Source organism: Myotis davidii, unplaced genomic scaffold (genome assembly GCF_000327345.1).
Source record: "Myotis davidii unplaced genomic scaffold, ASM32734v1 scaffold209, whole genome shotgun sequence".
In the NCBI taxonomy this organism is placed as follows: Eukaryota; Metazoa; Chordata; class Mammalia; order Chiroptera; family Vespertilionidae; genus Myotis; species Myotis davidii.
Window position 1 is genome coordinate 3184279 of NW_006300047.1, and position 15859 is coordinate 3200137.

General features: G+C 41.2%; 1 protein-coding gene across 1 annotated transcript in view; it reads left to right on the forward strand.

Moving 5' to 3' along the window:
- GRIN2A (glutamate ionotropic receptor NMDA type subunit 2A) overlaps positions 1 to 15859 on the forward strand; it is a 381557-nt gene that overhangs the window by 289406 nt on the left and 76292 nt on the right. The window contains exons 6-8 of the mRNA XM_006776302.2: positions 7778 to 7983; positions 13729 to 13897; positions 14007 to 14160. Of these exons, the coding sequence (XP_006776365.1) occupies positions 7778 to 7983; positions 13729 to 13897; positions 14007 to 14160 (529 nt within the window). The remainder of the gene's footprint in view (positions 1 to 7777; positions 7984 to 13728; positions 13898 to 14006; positions 14161 to 15859) is intronic.

Genomic DNA, 15859 nt, shown 5'->3' on the forward strand with positions numbered 1-15859 from the left:
TGTCTCCTCTGTATCTGGAAAGCAATTCTTAGTGTCACTCTGCCAGTGGCGTCTGTGGCCCCAGGGCAAGACAAAATAGGTTTGACCCACATCTGCTTTCCAGGTAGCAGACATTGTCCCCTCTGTATCCGGAAAGCAGTTCTTAGTGTCACTCTGCCAGTGGCATCTGTGGCCCCAGGGCATTGAAGACAAAATAGGTTTGACCCACATCTGCTTTCCAGCAGTTTCTTTTTAAAAATATATGTTTTTAAATTGATTTTAGAGAGAGAGAGAAGGAGAGAGAGATAAAGATTGATACGAGAGAGAAACATAGATTGGTTACCTCCTGCATGCACCTCAACCAGGGAACAAACCCACAACCTGGGTACATGCCCTGACCAGGAATCAACCAGCAACCTTTTGGTGCTCAAGACGACACCCAACCACCTGAGCCACTCACCCCGGGCAACAGTTTCTTTGTAGCAGAAACTGAATATACCATGAAGGGGAAAGTTGGGTTCCGATAAGACGTTTTGTTTCAGCAGACTCTAGCTGTTCTGGATGAAATTTCACTTGGGATTTGGTTAAAAAAAAAAGATATCATTGGACTGAATTGCAAGGTTCTCCAGATAGAGTACATTTCAATTTCATATCAGGCCATGGCTCACACATCTGCGCTCTAGTTTCCTGATCAATCAAATTGAAATCTGTGTCAGGTTTCAAGCAGCAACCCAAGACAAACTTACTTGTGTGTAACCCTGCTATCAGCTTGCTTACAGTATTAGATTTGCATGCAGAGGCATGGAAGTGATGCTAATCGATGATGTTAGTTATGCTAAATACGGACATTAAATCATTTTAAATTTCCTTCACGGCCATTTATCTCATGTCCTTTGGAAGACTTTATATTTCAGGTGGAGAGAAATTGGCCTCCCGTTTGCCTTGTTTTTCTCCTTAAATTTATCTTTCTGAGGAGTTAATTACTCATTTTCTCCAGCTTGGGAGTAAATCATTGCTTATTATCCAAAGTGAAATGTTTTCTGATGTTTTACACACACGGGGTGTTTGTTTTAAGGCCTCTTTCCACCTTGGTTATGAAATCACCCAACGAGCTAACCGGGGACAGGCAAGCTAGACCCCAGGCAGTGTGAACTCTGCTTCCGTCGTCAGTTTTAATAAATTTCCTTTCTGATGTTTAATTTTGTAATCCCTATTGTCTTATCTCCAAGGAGAGGAGCTGAGTAAACAGGTCATTTTCCTCTTTTAACTTTGAATTCCAAGTAAAAATGGATGGTATGCTGCAGTCTGAGTCGAGCTCAGTTTAGCAAATATTTATTGAACTGGCTTGTGGGTGAATGCCATAGCATATCCGATGGTGGCGGGGGGAGGGGAGGGGCGCGCCACATGGTTGTGGAAGCAGCCCAGGCCAGATAGTCAACAGAACTGTAATTCAGTGCAGCCTGGGTCATCGCTCCCCACTTACATACAGTTATACAATTGGTCTCCAAGTTCTATTGATTCTACCACTTTGAGATCTCATGCATTATGCCAGCCTCGCCGATATGGCCCTGTGTGAGCCTTATCCAGATTAATGCAACTGCCTCCTTACTGAATTCACAATTTTTTAGCCATAAGCCCTGTCTCTGCACTACATTGGTAAGAAGTTTTCTAATACACCAGATTGATTTAGCCCTCCCCTGATTAAAAGTCTTCAGTCACCCCACCCCCATCCCTCCATACCCCTCAGTTGCCCTGAGGATAATGATAAAACCTTTAGCCACACCACTACTCAGCTGGTCTGGCTCATAGTTGGAAGCCACTTCCTACAGGAAGCATCTTTTGGTTCCTTCCAGAGCAGGTGGCTGTCTGCTTCAGCAGCATCCTGTGCTTACCCCAGCAGCCAGTCATCTCGCTTTATTGTCCTTGAGCTTTAACTTCTCTCCAGCCAGACTGGAAACTGAGGGTGGGACCCGGGCCTGGGCCTGTTCACAGTTGTAGCCCCAGAGCCTCCTGCAGTGCCTGGCACAGGGTACAGCACCGGATGCATGTGTATTGAGGGCATGAATGGACAAGTGGGAGAATTCAAAAAGAAAATGTTCTGAAGGCACAGAAGATGCAAAATGAAATCCAGCTGGAGAATTAGGCTCCATGGGAGAAGTGGTATTTGAGCTGGACCTGGAGAGAATGGGTAGGATTTCAAACTGTGGCGATAATAAGATGAGAAATTTCAGGTAGAAGAAATAGTCCAGGCAAAGTAGGGAAGTGGGTGTTGTTCAAGGTGTGTGTAGTGAGAACTGAAAACTAGATACATCATTGTGGCTTAGTAGTGTGTGTGTGTGTGTGTGTGTGTGTGTAGAAGTGTGTTTAGGTATAGGCTAGGTATGTGTGTTTGTGTAGTTGTGCATGTGTGTGAGTGTATATATGTGTGTATTGTGTATGGGTAGGTATGTGTGTATGCATGCAGGTGTGTTTTTATAGGTTTATGTATGCTGTATAGGTATGTGACATATATACACATATACACACATGGACATTTATATGTATACGTAGTGAGTATGTGTAGGTATGCATAGTGAGTATGTGTGTTTTGAAGGTGCACATGTTTTAGTGTGAGAGTATGTATAGGGTGTACAAGAATGGGAAAGAGAGAGATCAATGAGAGTGTAACAAGGTTAGTTGGACCTATATCACAGGGTCCTTTAATGTAAAGGGGAGTCTGGTTTGGATTCTGTAGGCAGAATGCATCATGGAAGGAGTTGAGTAGGGGTGTTTAGATATATGTTTTAGGGGATGGTTTGGAAAACCAGGAGGCCAGTAATAAAGAGATTTTAATTGTCTCTTGTAAGCATTTTGTGAATAGATCAAATAAGATCCAACACTCATATCTCTGAGAGGAGAGCCACACACATCTATTAACCTACTTTCTTGCAGCCTAGATGACATGTCTCTGAATTTTCCCAGACACGAAGGGGTAAATATTAACTTAAGAGACTCTGTCCTGGGAAAGTATTGGCTGAACCTTTCAAGGAGTAATCACTGCCCTTTCACAAAATGCTTTTTAGGACCTTAAGAGCAATTCGCTTTCTAAAAGTGAATTTAAATTTTATTAATAAGAATGGATAAAAAATCATTACAAAGTTAATTTCCCCTTTTCATATTTCTTTTAACAAAATAACTTTTCTCCATCAGAGGTCAATTAGTTTTCTTTGTCCTCAAAACTTCAGTATACTTGCTGAAAACACTCAAAGGTTTATCACCAAAATGCAGTTTATTTTGAAGGTAAAAAATTTTTTTCTTCTCTCACACAGTCTATTTGGGTGAGTTTGGGAATGTTTTTAAGTACAAAAAAAATTCATGATAGAGATAAAAATCATCTGCCCTCACTTTTTTTCTTGCGTATAAAGAATTAAACTAGTGCTAAGAATGGTATCTAATACATAAGTGCTTAGTGATTTCAACTTTTATTGTTATAAAACCTCAGGCAATACATCAAGATTTTATTGATCTCTGCTCTATTTTTTAGCTCAATGTTTAATCTCTGATTGGTTCTTTTGTCATGCCCACCCTATCTTACTAGTCCCAGCAAAAGTCCCAGGGAAAATTCCCATTGGCTCAGCCTACGTCACTCCTTAGGGTACAAGATTCCATAGCTGAGGCATATGAGGATACACTGATCAATCTACTACCATTTTCTGTCTCATGAACATTTTTTTTAATTCAAGCTGTGTGTTCATTCATTCCATTAACAACTATCCATTAAATCCCTCCTTGTGCTAGAGCCTGAGTTCGAAGCTGGGGACATAGAAATCAATCTCTGCTAGACTGGGGAATTATAATCTAATAAGTGTAGCAAATACATAAATATATAGATTGTTGAGGTATACTATTATTAAGCAAATGGAGGTTAGATATTCAAATCAAAGTAAGAAATTGTGAATGAAATGACGTGATAGTTGGGACTTTCTTCAATATAGCATGGAAAAAGTGGCGGAGTATAAATGAAACAAGACTGGCATGAGTTAGTAACTAATGAAGCAAAATAATGGGAATATAGAGATTCATTTTACTACTCTCTTTTGTATGAGTTAATTTTTTTTCATAAAAAAGGAAGAATTTGGATTGAGGAAGCAAAGAACCTTCACTTTTGGACAGGTAATATACAGAAATATGTTCATGATGACTTCCATATATCATTTTCCATTTTGGCTAAACAGACTAAATTAACTCTTAGGGTAAATCTCAACTCCTTGACAGGACCTACAAAGTTTTGCATCATCTGGCCCATGCCTTCTTGGAGTACTCTTCCTTCCTTCTTTCACTCCCTCTTACTCCCCACCCTCTCATCTTAGATTTGTAATCTCAGTTTATGTCACCTCCTCTGGGAAGCCTCCTGTGATTTCTTCCCCCCTCTCTTCTCTCATATACCTACTCACTTTTTTTTCTTCCTCCTGGTATGCATGATATATACTTTTGGGTGATTATTTGACCCATGTGTGTCTTCCCAATTAGCGTAAGAATTCCATGCAAGTAATTTGTTGTTTTCTCTATAATACCCTTAGTGTCTAGCACAGTTCTTGGTACCTAGTAGCCACTCAATAAATACTTATGTTTATAAACACTGGACTCATTTATAGTCCTTTGAAATAAGGATATCAGAGGGGAAAGATAAGGATGTCTGTTCTCCTCTGTCTGGTATATAAAATCTTGAAGTTGAGATATTTGGTGTCTGGAATGGGAGCCTGTGAGACTCAGAGAAGTAGACAAGAGCTCTGAGGATCTAGGGCATTGTTTACACAGCAACTTCAGCTTCTGGTCAAGTTTCTCCACCCACCACTCACTTTCACCCTCCTTGGCCGACACATGGGTGCTTTCTTAGACATGTTGGGAATGGAGAGAGAGAAGATTTAGGAAGTTATTGCACTCTGGGAACTCATAAACCTTTGCAACCTCTTTCTCCGTGAGTCAGCCTTGAGCTGGATGGAGCTTTTGCCTGCCTCCCACTGTGTAGGGTATGAGATGTGGTCCATGACATCACCATAGATCTGCTAGCTAAACAGTCTTTGCCTCTATTTAGGTATTTTGGTGACTTCAGTGCTTGTCTCTGAAGGAAGAAAGGGTACTGGAGCTATAATATGATGAATGCAGATCCATTAATAGATGCACTAGTAGGAAAACATCTTTAGATTCAGATAGCCCCATACTATTGCTCTGGTTCCACCATTTATTAGCTGTGCTTTCGTTGTCTGAATTGTGAGTTGGAATAATAATCCTCACCATGTAGGATATTGGGTGATATTGCCATATTTCCTGGCCCCAAAGGGATGTTGTTACAATTATAACATCAAATGCTATGGTGGAGATAGGCGCAAAGTTCTGTATTACTAGGGAAGACAGGAATTCCTTTAAAGATTATGTGATATTTGAGCTACATCTTAAATGCCTACTACAACAATAGTAAAATAATAGCACCTACCATGTATGGTACGTGCTAAGTTCTATGCTCAATGTTTCTTGCATATTTTTGGCTCATATAATCCTGAAAGGTGTATCCTGTTATTATCTGAATTTTACAGATAGAGAAAGTGAATCTCAGAGAGGCTGAGTGACTTCCCCAAGGCTACTCAGCCAATGAGAAATTGTGTATATGTATATGTAGTGAGTATGTGTAGAGAAACCATGATTAATACTTAGCTCTGTTTGACTCCAAAAACCATTTGCTTGTCCACTGAACTACCAGGCCTCTGGGAAAAAAAGCAAGGGGGGAGTTGGTATAACATTCCCCAAAAGGAAAAGTTTGGATATGTCTTTACTATATTTATTATTAAAGGTTTGATCTTTGACCTGCAGCCAACTGATAGTTCCAAGAAGGAAGGAATTGTTCTGTTTTTATCTATCAGTGTTCCCGGGCTGGTGCCAGCTCAGAGTTGGTGTTCAATAAATCCGTGTTGAATGAATGAAGAATTTGATGCGCTCAACATTCTCTCCAGCTAGTGTTACATATCACAGCATGGGTAGATGAACATGTTTGACCAAACTACTCTCCTCCCCTTCCTATCTTAAAAAGAAAGGTACCTGTGAAGCTGGACAATTTTTTAATTAGCCACAGGGGATATTTCTCTACAAGAAGCAAAGATTTTCCAGTCCAAATGATGAGGTCATCTTAGAGAACATTGGCTGCCTTATCCACCCCCTCCCACTCCTTCACCTCTCCTGGTACCCAGAGAGTCTGAATTCTCTTGAAGGACCTGCGATTCATTTCTGGCGACACTTACATTCCAGGGGGAGAGGCCGGTGGGTCATGTCGACACAGGCGAGCCTGGAGTTGGCACTTAGCATTTCAGACTAGGCCTTTTTCTTGAGGCTGATATTACAAATAAAAGGCTGACCCGTGATGTCAAGCAATTGCACGTGGGAGGAGGGCAAAGAAAGAGAAAGTGCCATGCTGGGGGCAGCTTTCTCCCACGTGCACGCGAACAGTGCCAACAAGCTGTCAAATAAAATTAAAGTTCAAAACACACAGCCTTTAATTTGATTTCACTAAGATGCCGGCTGCTGCTCAGAGGGAACACATCGATTCTGTTTTGACAGGTCTTGATGTGTACTAAGCAGAAGTCTCCACTCGGTGCTGGATTAATAAAAGTTCACCTCAATCTGCAACTTAAATAGAACCATATCTGAGCGTGAAGTGTTGCTTCTGTTTCCTCACCTGCTCTGTCCCCTGGTGTTGTCTCTCCCCCTAATCTTCCCTCTACATCTTCCTTTCCCCTTTCCTCTTTTTTTTTTTTTATAGCACTAAAAAAAACTCCAAGCTTTTCATTGTCTCTCTTCTATACTTAAAAGGAAAAGTATGTGGTCCTTAACTCTGTGCCGGGCACTGTGCTGTATGTTTTTCATAATTGCCTTATTTAATTCCCACACATCCTGCCCTGGTCGGGTAGCTCAGTTGGTTAGAGCATCATCCCGATACTCCAAGGTTGTGGGTTCGATTCCGGGTCAGGGCACATACAAGAATCAACCAACGAATGTGTAACTAAGTGGAACAAATTGATGTTTCTCTCAAATCAATAAAAAATTCTCACAACATCTTTATAAAGTAGTTGGAATTATGCCAACTTTAGGCACCTTTAAAGCAGGTGGAATAGTTTCAGATGAGAAACAGATGCTCGTGGTGATTAAGAGCGTGCCTGGGGTTGTACAGCTAATGAGTGGCGGAGTTGCAGATTCAAGCCCAGGTCTCTCTGATTCTAAAATTCGTGCTGTTTTCATGACATTAGTGATCCTGAACTCTGGAAGGATTCGGGAATCACCTGGGGAGCTCCAAAAGTGTTAGTGCAGTGGTTCTCAGTCTTCGCTGCACATTAGAATCACCGGGGAACCTTTTTAAAATCCTGATTTTTGGTCTCATCCTCCGGAAATTCTGTTTCTTTGTTACTAATGTTGTGGCCCCACCCCATAACAAAGAAACAGAATTTCCGGAGGATGAGGCCCAGAAATCAGGATTTTAAAAAGATTCCCCGGGGATTCTAATGTGCAGCCAAGGTTGAGAACCACTGTGTTAGTGCTGAGGCAAACCCCCCGTGATGTCATTAGCCTGGGGCGAGTCTGTGCCCAATATTCTGCTCTCCGTCTGTCCCCATTTTTCTCAGCATGTAAAGCAGATGCATACATTGAGGCAAGTAGCAGAAAAACCCTTAAGAGGGATGGATTTTTCTCCTGCTCCTCTCACAGGGAAAGACTCGCCTTTCCAGAAACCAGTTGTGCTAGAAAGCACAGGCCTGTCTTTGTCTTTATGATGCAGGTGGGCAAGTGGGAGAACCAGACCCTGAGCCTGAGGCACGCCGTGTGGCCGAGGTACAAGTCCTTTTCGGACTGTGAGCCGGACGACAACCACCTGAGCATTGTCACCCTCGAGGAGGCCCCCTTTGTCATCGTGGAAGACATAGACCCGCTCACCGAGTCGTGTGTGAGGAACACTGTACCCTGTCGGAAGTTCGTCAAAATCAAGTGAGTCGGGGACCCTGTCACGTTGAATGTGCCCAATCCTTTCAATGGCATGTGTCCTTGATCATAACAAAATCTATAAAAGAATACAGTGTGTGTAATGTAAAATAGGCCCAGTTATAAGTAGTATAATATAATGATAGATTTTTTTAAATACTTAAACTGGAACTACTCCAAGTGGTTTGCCTTATTTAATTTCAATAACCGCAATGCAAGGTAAGCGATTTTGACAGTTTAGACATGATAACAATGGAGTTATGGGAAAAAATTAAGAAACGCATTTAAAGCCATTCAGCTGGTAAATGGAAGAGGCAGGACTCAAAGGCTGGTCCATGTTCTAGCCATTATGCTGAATCAACCCTCTCTTTCAGTCTTTCCTTAAACAATTAATTTCTTTGTATTTTTCTGGCTGCCCCCCTCCCCCGGCCCCACCCCTTTCACTTCCTCCCATCTCTTTTATATTTCCCACATCCAAGCTTTCCAAAAGTTCTCTCCATTTGGGGATCAACACACACCTTACAAATGACTTCCTGGTGTGATCAAGGGGACCTGACCTCCTGGCAGATCCCAGCTTAGCAGCAGCAAGCAAGCATGGCACCTATGTCACTTCCTCTTTCATTACAATTGAAAGAGGAATGGACTTTTGTATCAGAGCCTCTGGTGAAGGCTTCTCCCTAACATATAAACCTGTTGGAGAAGCACAAGTCTTCATGGCCAAGTCCAAGGCCCTGATTATAGACTTTGCTATTGCAGACATAAACAAAAATACCGCCCTTGTGGTGGATTCACCAAAGGAAAAGGCCTAGGGTTGGATGGAAATCTACTCTTTTTGTTCAGAGTATTTTCTGATTGTCTGCTTTCGCCTCACTAGTTCTTGCTTGTTCTGTAAGTCTTAACTACTCCCTCCCCAAGTTGGGTTAGTTCTCCATACGGCAGCAGTACTCTGGATATGTGTCCATGTCTTAGTCAGGTCAGGCTGCTATAAATTAGCATAATCTGCGTGGCTTAAAAAACAGACATTTATTTCTCACAGTTCTGGAGGCTGGAAATCCAAGATCAAGGTGTGGCAGATTCATTGTCTGATGAGGGTCCTCTGCTTATCGTCCTATCTTCACATTGCAGAGGAGAGGAAACACGTTCTCTTGCTCTTCTTATAAGGGCACTAATTCCATTCATGAGAGCCTCACCCTCATGACCAAATTACCCTCAAGGTCCCCCCTCCAAATATCATCACAATGGGGATTAGGTTTCAACATATGAATTTGAAGGAACACCAACATCCAGTCCCTACAACTCTATCTCTTTTTTTGTTACCATTTTTTTGGTGTGGCTTATAGTTTGTCTGTATTTCCTCTTGGATTGTTAATTGCCCAAATTTGAAATGTGACTTATTAATTTGGTACCCCCAGTGACAAGCACAAAACATGACATACTGATATTGATGATGCTTGAAATCACGGGGAAAGGATATTTTTTCCTACATTATACAAGATGCAAATCCCCAGAGCTCAGCTCTTGGGATAGAGATAATTTTTTAAAAATATGATTGCTAAATATACTTTGAAGGCACACTTCAGTTTGGAGAACACTTTGTTATCAATACTCAGCCAATTTGGAATTGAAATTCTGAAATTATTCAAAAGATAATGATCAGCCTTTTTGGAGTTGTCAGCCTCTTTGGCACTGAAATTTTGAATGAATTGATCAATAAATAAATACACATTAAGCACACTTTATGAGTGAAGCAAAGTTCTGGACACAGGGGATGCATCAATGGACAGGAAAGACAAAAGACAAAAGTCTGGCAGTCATGAAGCAGGCACAGGTAAAAATCAACTCAACAATGAAGGACCAGGGCAGTTCCATGTTATGATAAACTTTGGGAAGGATGTAAAGAAGGTGGTGTGAGAGGATGGTAGCTTGATGGATGTGGGGCTTCTTTAGCTCACACAGGTAAGAATTAAGGTCAGATATAAAGGATGAAAAGGAGCCAAATGTGGGGAAGTGCCTTCCAGGAAGCGGGAGCAGCAGTTGCAAGGCCCTGAGGCAGGAAAGAGAGTATCGAGTTTGGGAAACAGAATGAAGGCTAGGGCAGTGCTATAGAGTGATGAGCTGGGGAAACAATGGGAAAGTTGTCAATGTTTTGATTTGAATGGGTGTTCTTTGAGCAGAACTTGGTCATATGAAGAAAACGAAGTGGCTGGCACAGAGCAAAGAGTATAACCTCCCCGTGAGGAGCCTCCCGTATGATAACAATGCCTTTTCTATTCAGTATGGCCAGTAAGTAGGACCTCTTGCGCTTTACAATCAATAATAGGGCTTAAATTCTTAAAAGCAAAAGCCCTGGAGCCAAAAGCAATAGATCACCAAGTCCTGAGTCACATTTGTATGGAGAAAATGAACCCCCAAATAAATTACTCTCTCTGAAAGAATTGACTTTTCCCTGAAGAATATAAACACATTAACAGGTTCAGATTCACATGTTTAGTTCCCGTGGGAGGTGATGACTCGCAGCTTTCTTTTTCTCACTTGGGGACATAAAATGTTTACTGTGCATCTAGACAGCGTTAGTCTTTGTTTTACCTGAAAGCAATGGAAAATTACTAGGTTCCACTAATCCCAACATTAACACAGATTGGATCAATTGCACTTCTTAAAGGTAACATGAGGCAGACCAATTGATTCTAAAAAGGATTCTTATTAGATAACATGATTGTGTTTGTTTTCTTGATGCTGTTCTCCCAGAGAAAAATCCTTTGTCTCACACTTCTAGTAAACGGTAGGGTCTTGAGGGCACCCATAAGTCTTCTAAAATCACAGGCAATAGGAAATGAGCTGAGAAATCAGAGTATTCTTCTAGCCTGCTAGTTGAATGTTAAGGAAAAATTATCTGGCCTTGCTGCATAGAAAGAAATGTGGCCATACTATCAATTAATCCCCAAAACTGTTAAGTCATTGGTGAGAGGAGAGGAGATATAGTTTTAAGTGCTTATGTGAGAGGTGCTTAGGTACTTTATCTCCTCTGCTATCCTGCAAGGTAAGTGTTAGCCTTCTCAGTTTACAAAAGAGCAAACTGAGGCTGTGAGTGAACAGACTCTCTGAGTGTTTGTGGTTGTTAGCAGCAGGCCTGGCATCTGAAAGCAGTTCTGTCTGACTGGTGTGGCCATGCTCACAACCAGGGGCCACACTGGGAAACTGTAGAGCCAAAGAATTGGATTTATTGGATCCCTTTCCCTGTATTTGTTTTGATGAGTCACCCTTTAATTTTGGGTGATGGGAGAGAGATGAGAGAGAGTGCAGGGGCACCATTTCTCAGATGTCAATGTAATTAAGTCATACACACACACACACACACACACACACACACACACACACACACACGGGCTGCTATAGGAATCAACTACAAGCTTCCCATTACAAGCTGGTTGTGTTTCCATAACGCCCATGATAAATTCAACTATTGCATTTGCTGCATGTCTTCTTCGTCCCATGTCCCCAGGGCCTAGTTCTATGTCATGCACAGAGTAGGTACTCAGTGGTGCTTGTTGGCTGAAAATGATTCCATGACTTCATATCTAGAAACAACTTAATATTAGGAGGTGTGGGGGTATAATTAACTCATAAACTGGTTAAGGTGCCCAGGGAGGCCAAAGAATCATATAAGTCATCATATGCCTGTGACCCTGAATCTTAAACCTGGGGCATCTGTAATTCTTGTCCAAACTCTTCCAGGAATCTTGACCAGGGGAAGGAAGATAAAAGAAACAAAGCAGCAGAGAGTGAGGGAGACACAAATGGGAAGAGGTGGACAAGAGGCATCGATGCACGGCCTATAGCGGCCGGGAAGAAAGATAATTTGATTTTGACACATTTTTCAGAGTCACAGATACCAAGAAGGAAATCATATCTGGACATGCCATTAACTTAATATGCTTATAGCAGTTGTAATTCCAGCCTGGCCCCCTTCTGCTCTGGGAACTTGTGGGGATAGGCAAGGTACCTACTTCCTGTTACACTGTGGAGTTGAGTCCACCAGTCATTATATGTAAATGTACACAGATGTAACCTCCCATGACCCCTAAGCTGAGGGTGGCAGGGTCAGAGCAGGGTATCCAGCCTCTAGGCTAGATATTAGGTCTCCATGGTGGTCCTGGCTGAGAGAAGCAAGTTGGTTGAGCAGAGATTGGGGACAGGATAGGAAGGAGGCAATGGTGTAACAGCCATTCAGAATAGGTGATCTGTGATTCTGAGATAAGCAAAACATTGAAATAAAGATTTCATTTGGCAACCCAATTTCACATCTCACAGTCATTTGATCAAATTTGTTTGTACTATTGGGTATAGATGCAGATCTACACTAATGGTGCTTGATGTGTGTTTATATCTATTTATGTATGTAGTATGTACTCACTATAGATAATGTAAGGGGGGATAAATAGGAAAAAACATTTTTTACCATTCAAAAATAGCCGGGCTTCATATTTTATTGTTTTTCCACTCAGATATTTCCTAAGCGCATCTGTTTTTATGTAGCTGTGATCATTCTGTAGATAGCACTATATAGCCTACTTTTTCATATGATGTGGAAACGTAGGTATTTTCCTATTATGAGGTTGGGTTTCTGTAAACATCATTTCTATGCTCAGGTAATAGTTTGAGTGTAGATGTGCCAACAATGGGATATTCAAGCAGAGCACATATCTCATGGCATGCATGACTCAAAGGCAGAGAGTTGAGCTAATAGAATCGCCAAGTGCAAGGTGGAATCACCGTGCTGCTCAGAGAGGTTCCAATCTTCCTATACGAGTTGTCTCTACGTGCTTTTGGCTAACAATTTCAAGGCCTCTGCTTCCTTATTTTTGTAAGGCATTTTTGTGGGTGACTTTGAGTATGACTTTTTCAGGTAAATAAAGCAAGGTGGCAGGCACAGAGCAATGACTATAACCCTGGTAGATTATGATAGCTTTTAAGACAGTTTTAAAAAACAACAACTGTATTTTAACAAAGTTTGTTTTTCTGATTAAGGGCATTGTTATTTAATAGTGTCACCTTTTACACTCCTTGCCATGTAGGTAGGGAGGGAAAATGTTAAGAATGAAGGTGCCCTGGTTAGACAGATGACTCAATCATGAGACATGAATCTCTGGACTCGGGCTGGGGGTAAATCTCACGTCTCCTGATTCTTAGCTGAGGCGGGTTTTTTTTTTTCTGAATAAGGAAAGGCATTTCCTAATCCAGTCACCCTTCCTTTGTCCCTCTGGATGCGCACCTCTGTCTGCAGTGATAGGGTCCCGCAAACTCTCCTTCCCCTGTGAATTTCACATCCTCTTCCATTTTCCAGGAAGTTTTTATAAGTCAGCTTAGACCAGATCTGGTCCGAAAAGGGTACATGTGCTATAAACTTTTAAACATAAGAGGCAGTCACTCTCAGTGTGTAATCGGGATACAAATACTACCTAATTAAGAGAAATGTCATGGAGATTAATCCAATAATTAGTACAAAGCATTTAGCACAGTGCATAGCCAGTAGTAATTACTCAATAACTGTTAGCCGTTGTCATGATTATCTCATAATTAAGAGCACTTTCCACTTTTGCTGTTATAAACTCACCGCACGTCCTTGGGAAAGCCTCTTCCTCACTTTGAGCTGCAATTTCCCATGTGAAAAGTAGCGGAAGAGCGTAGCTAATGATTATGAACAAATTTTCCAGTACTAACAGTCTGTGGTCTTGGGATTTTCCTCTACAGTAATTCCACCAATGAGGGAGTGAATGTGAAAAAATGCTGCAAGGGGTTCTGCATTGACATCCTAAAGAAGCTTTCCAGAACTGTGAAGTTTACCTATGACCTCTACCTGGTGACGAATGGGAAGCATGGCAAAAAAGTGAACAACGTGTGGAATGGAATGATCGGGGAAGTAAGTTCTCTTCTCATCCCACGGGCTCCGCTTCAGACTTCGGGCCTGAGGTCCTCGGGGTTGGGGGGATGATAAATAAAGGGGCTGTGCTTTTTCACCTTGTACCCAGGTGGTCAATCAGCGGGCGGTCATGGCAGTCGGCTCACTCACCATCAATGAGGAGCGTTCGGAAGTGGTGGACTTCTCTGTGCCCTTTGTGGAGACGGGAATCAGTGTCATGGTTTCAAGAAGCAACGGCACCGTGTCGCCTTCTGCTTTTCTAGGTATCTGACCTTCATAGTCTCTCTTGTTTTCCTACAATGAACTTGGGGTATTTTGTCTTGTTTGCTCCAAGGACGGAACCAGGTAGGAACTGGTTCAGTTCCATTTTAAGCACATCAACATATTCCAAAACATGTCATGTTTGAATGATCCCAATTCACTTTCTTCCTCAGTGAACATCTTTCATTTATCTTGAACTTGGAAAAATCTGCTGAAAACACAATCACATATTTAGATACTGAACTTGATTGTGTAGAATGTAGATCAGTAGACATATTTCTTAAAGTCTTGAAGACATTTAAAGTATAAACCTGTCTGTCCCCAGTGAATTTAAGTCATCCCATAGACCATTATTGAGCATCTATATCCCTATCCTCCATCCCTCACTAGAATGAGAGGCACTTATTTCTGGATATAAGAGTGAAAATAATGGTAACTGCACAGTGATTTATACCACTACTCTAATAAACAACATAGGAGTAGTCTGAAGAGTAAACACTGATTTAAAATTAACAGTCATATTTTACTACTAAATGACTATCCTTTAAGCTGAATGGCTTATGAAGGAGGAAATTCTATTTATGCTCCTTTTAACTATTTCATAAATTCATGTTTTTACATAAGATTGTTTTAAGGCAAAGTAGATTTGTATTTTCTGTCATCTGGTTTTATTTAGCACTGTAAATATATATGCTATAGGTAGCCTGACTAGAGTAATTGAAACTGCACAGAACATAGCCAAGCATTATTTATTTTTTTCTTTAAAGAGAAAGGTTAAGTTGAGTGTTTGGTTAGCATGAATATTTTTTGATAGTGGCTATCTTGAAGACCATGGAATTCAGATGAACTTGCCCTCGACATTCCCCTCTTAGTGGTTTTGTCCTAAATTTGGGAAGGTTAAGATGAACATTTTCTCCTAGAAGAAAACAGTATGAGGGTGAAAAATAGTTCGATTAAGTTCAACTAAATTATCACTTTTTAAAAAAGATAAAAACAACAACAACGCACCCTGTGTCTATTAGAGAATTAAGATTGCAGACGAGAGCCAATTTGGGGACACCATCTCCCAGCCCATTGCCTTATTCCTCCACTGTCTTCATTTCCTTGTAATGTCAGCACCCAACAACACTTTTATTCTTTATTCTCCTGAGTGAAATGTTGACGAGCAGGATTTTGGATATTGCCTGACTCACAGAAACATGGATTTACCATTTTCATTTTTTTCATAATCCATTTAAGCTGTTGAAATCCATCCCACTCACTGGATTACTATTTTGCACCCGTTGCTTCAAATGTCATAGCCTTTGTTGGCATATTGTAGACCTTTACAAATATACACCTCACTGTGTTCCTTTTGTGCCTTTGTCTGATATGGATAACAATGCCCATGTCTTAAGAAGGGAGCCTCACCATACCATGAAATATGATCCATATTTCAAACCACTGATCCTTATATGCAACATGTACAGAATCTTAATAATTATTGGATAGACTCTCACTCATTAGTCACTCTCAGTCATCCCTCCAACCCCCAGTTTCCTATCAGACCCTTTAATAGGGATCTTTGGCCCTGGAGATTGGGAAAGGGTTGGAAGAGGTGAATTCATGGAAAGAGATCTCTTTCTTTTCACAAATTGTCCTCGTATCTCTTTAGTGAGCTAGACAGAAGTTTCTTTCCAGTTCAATCAGAGAGACAAAAAT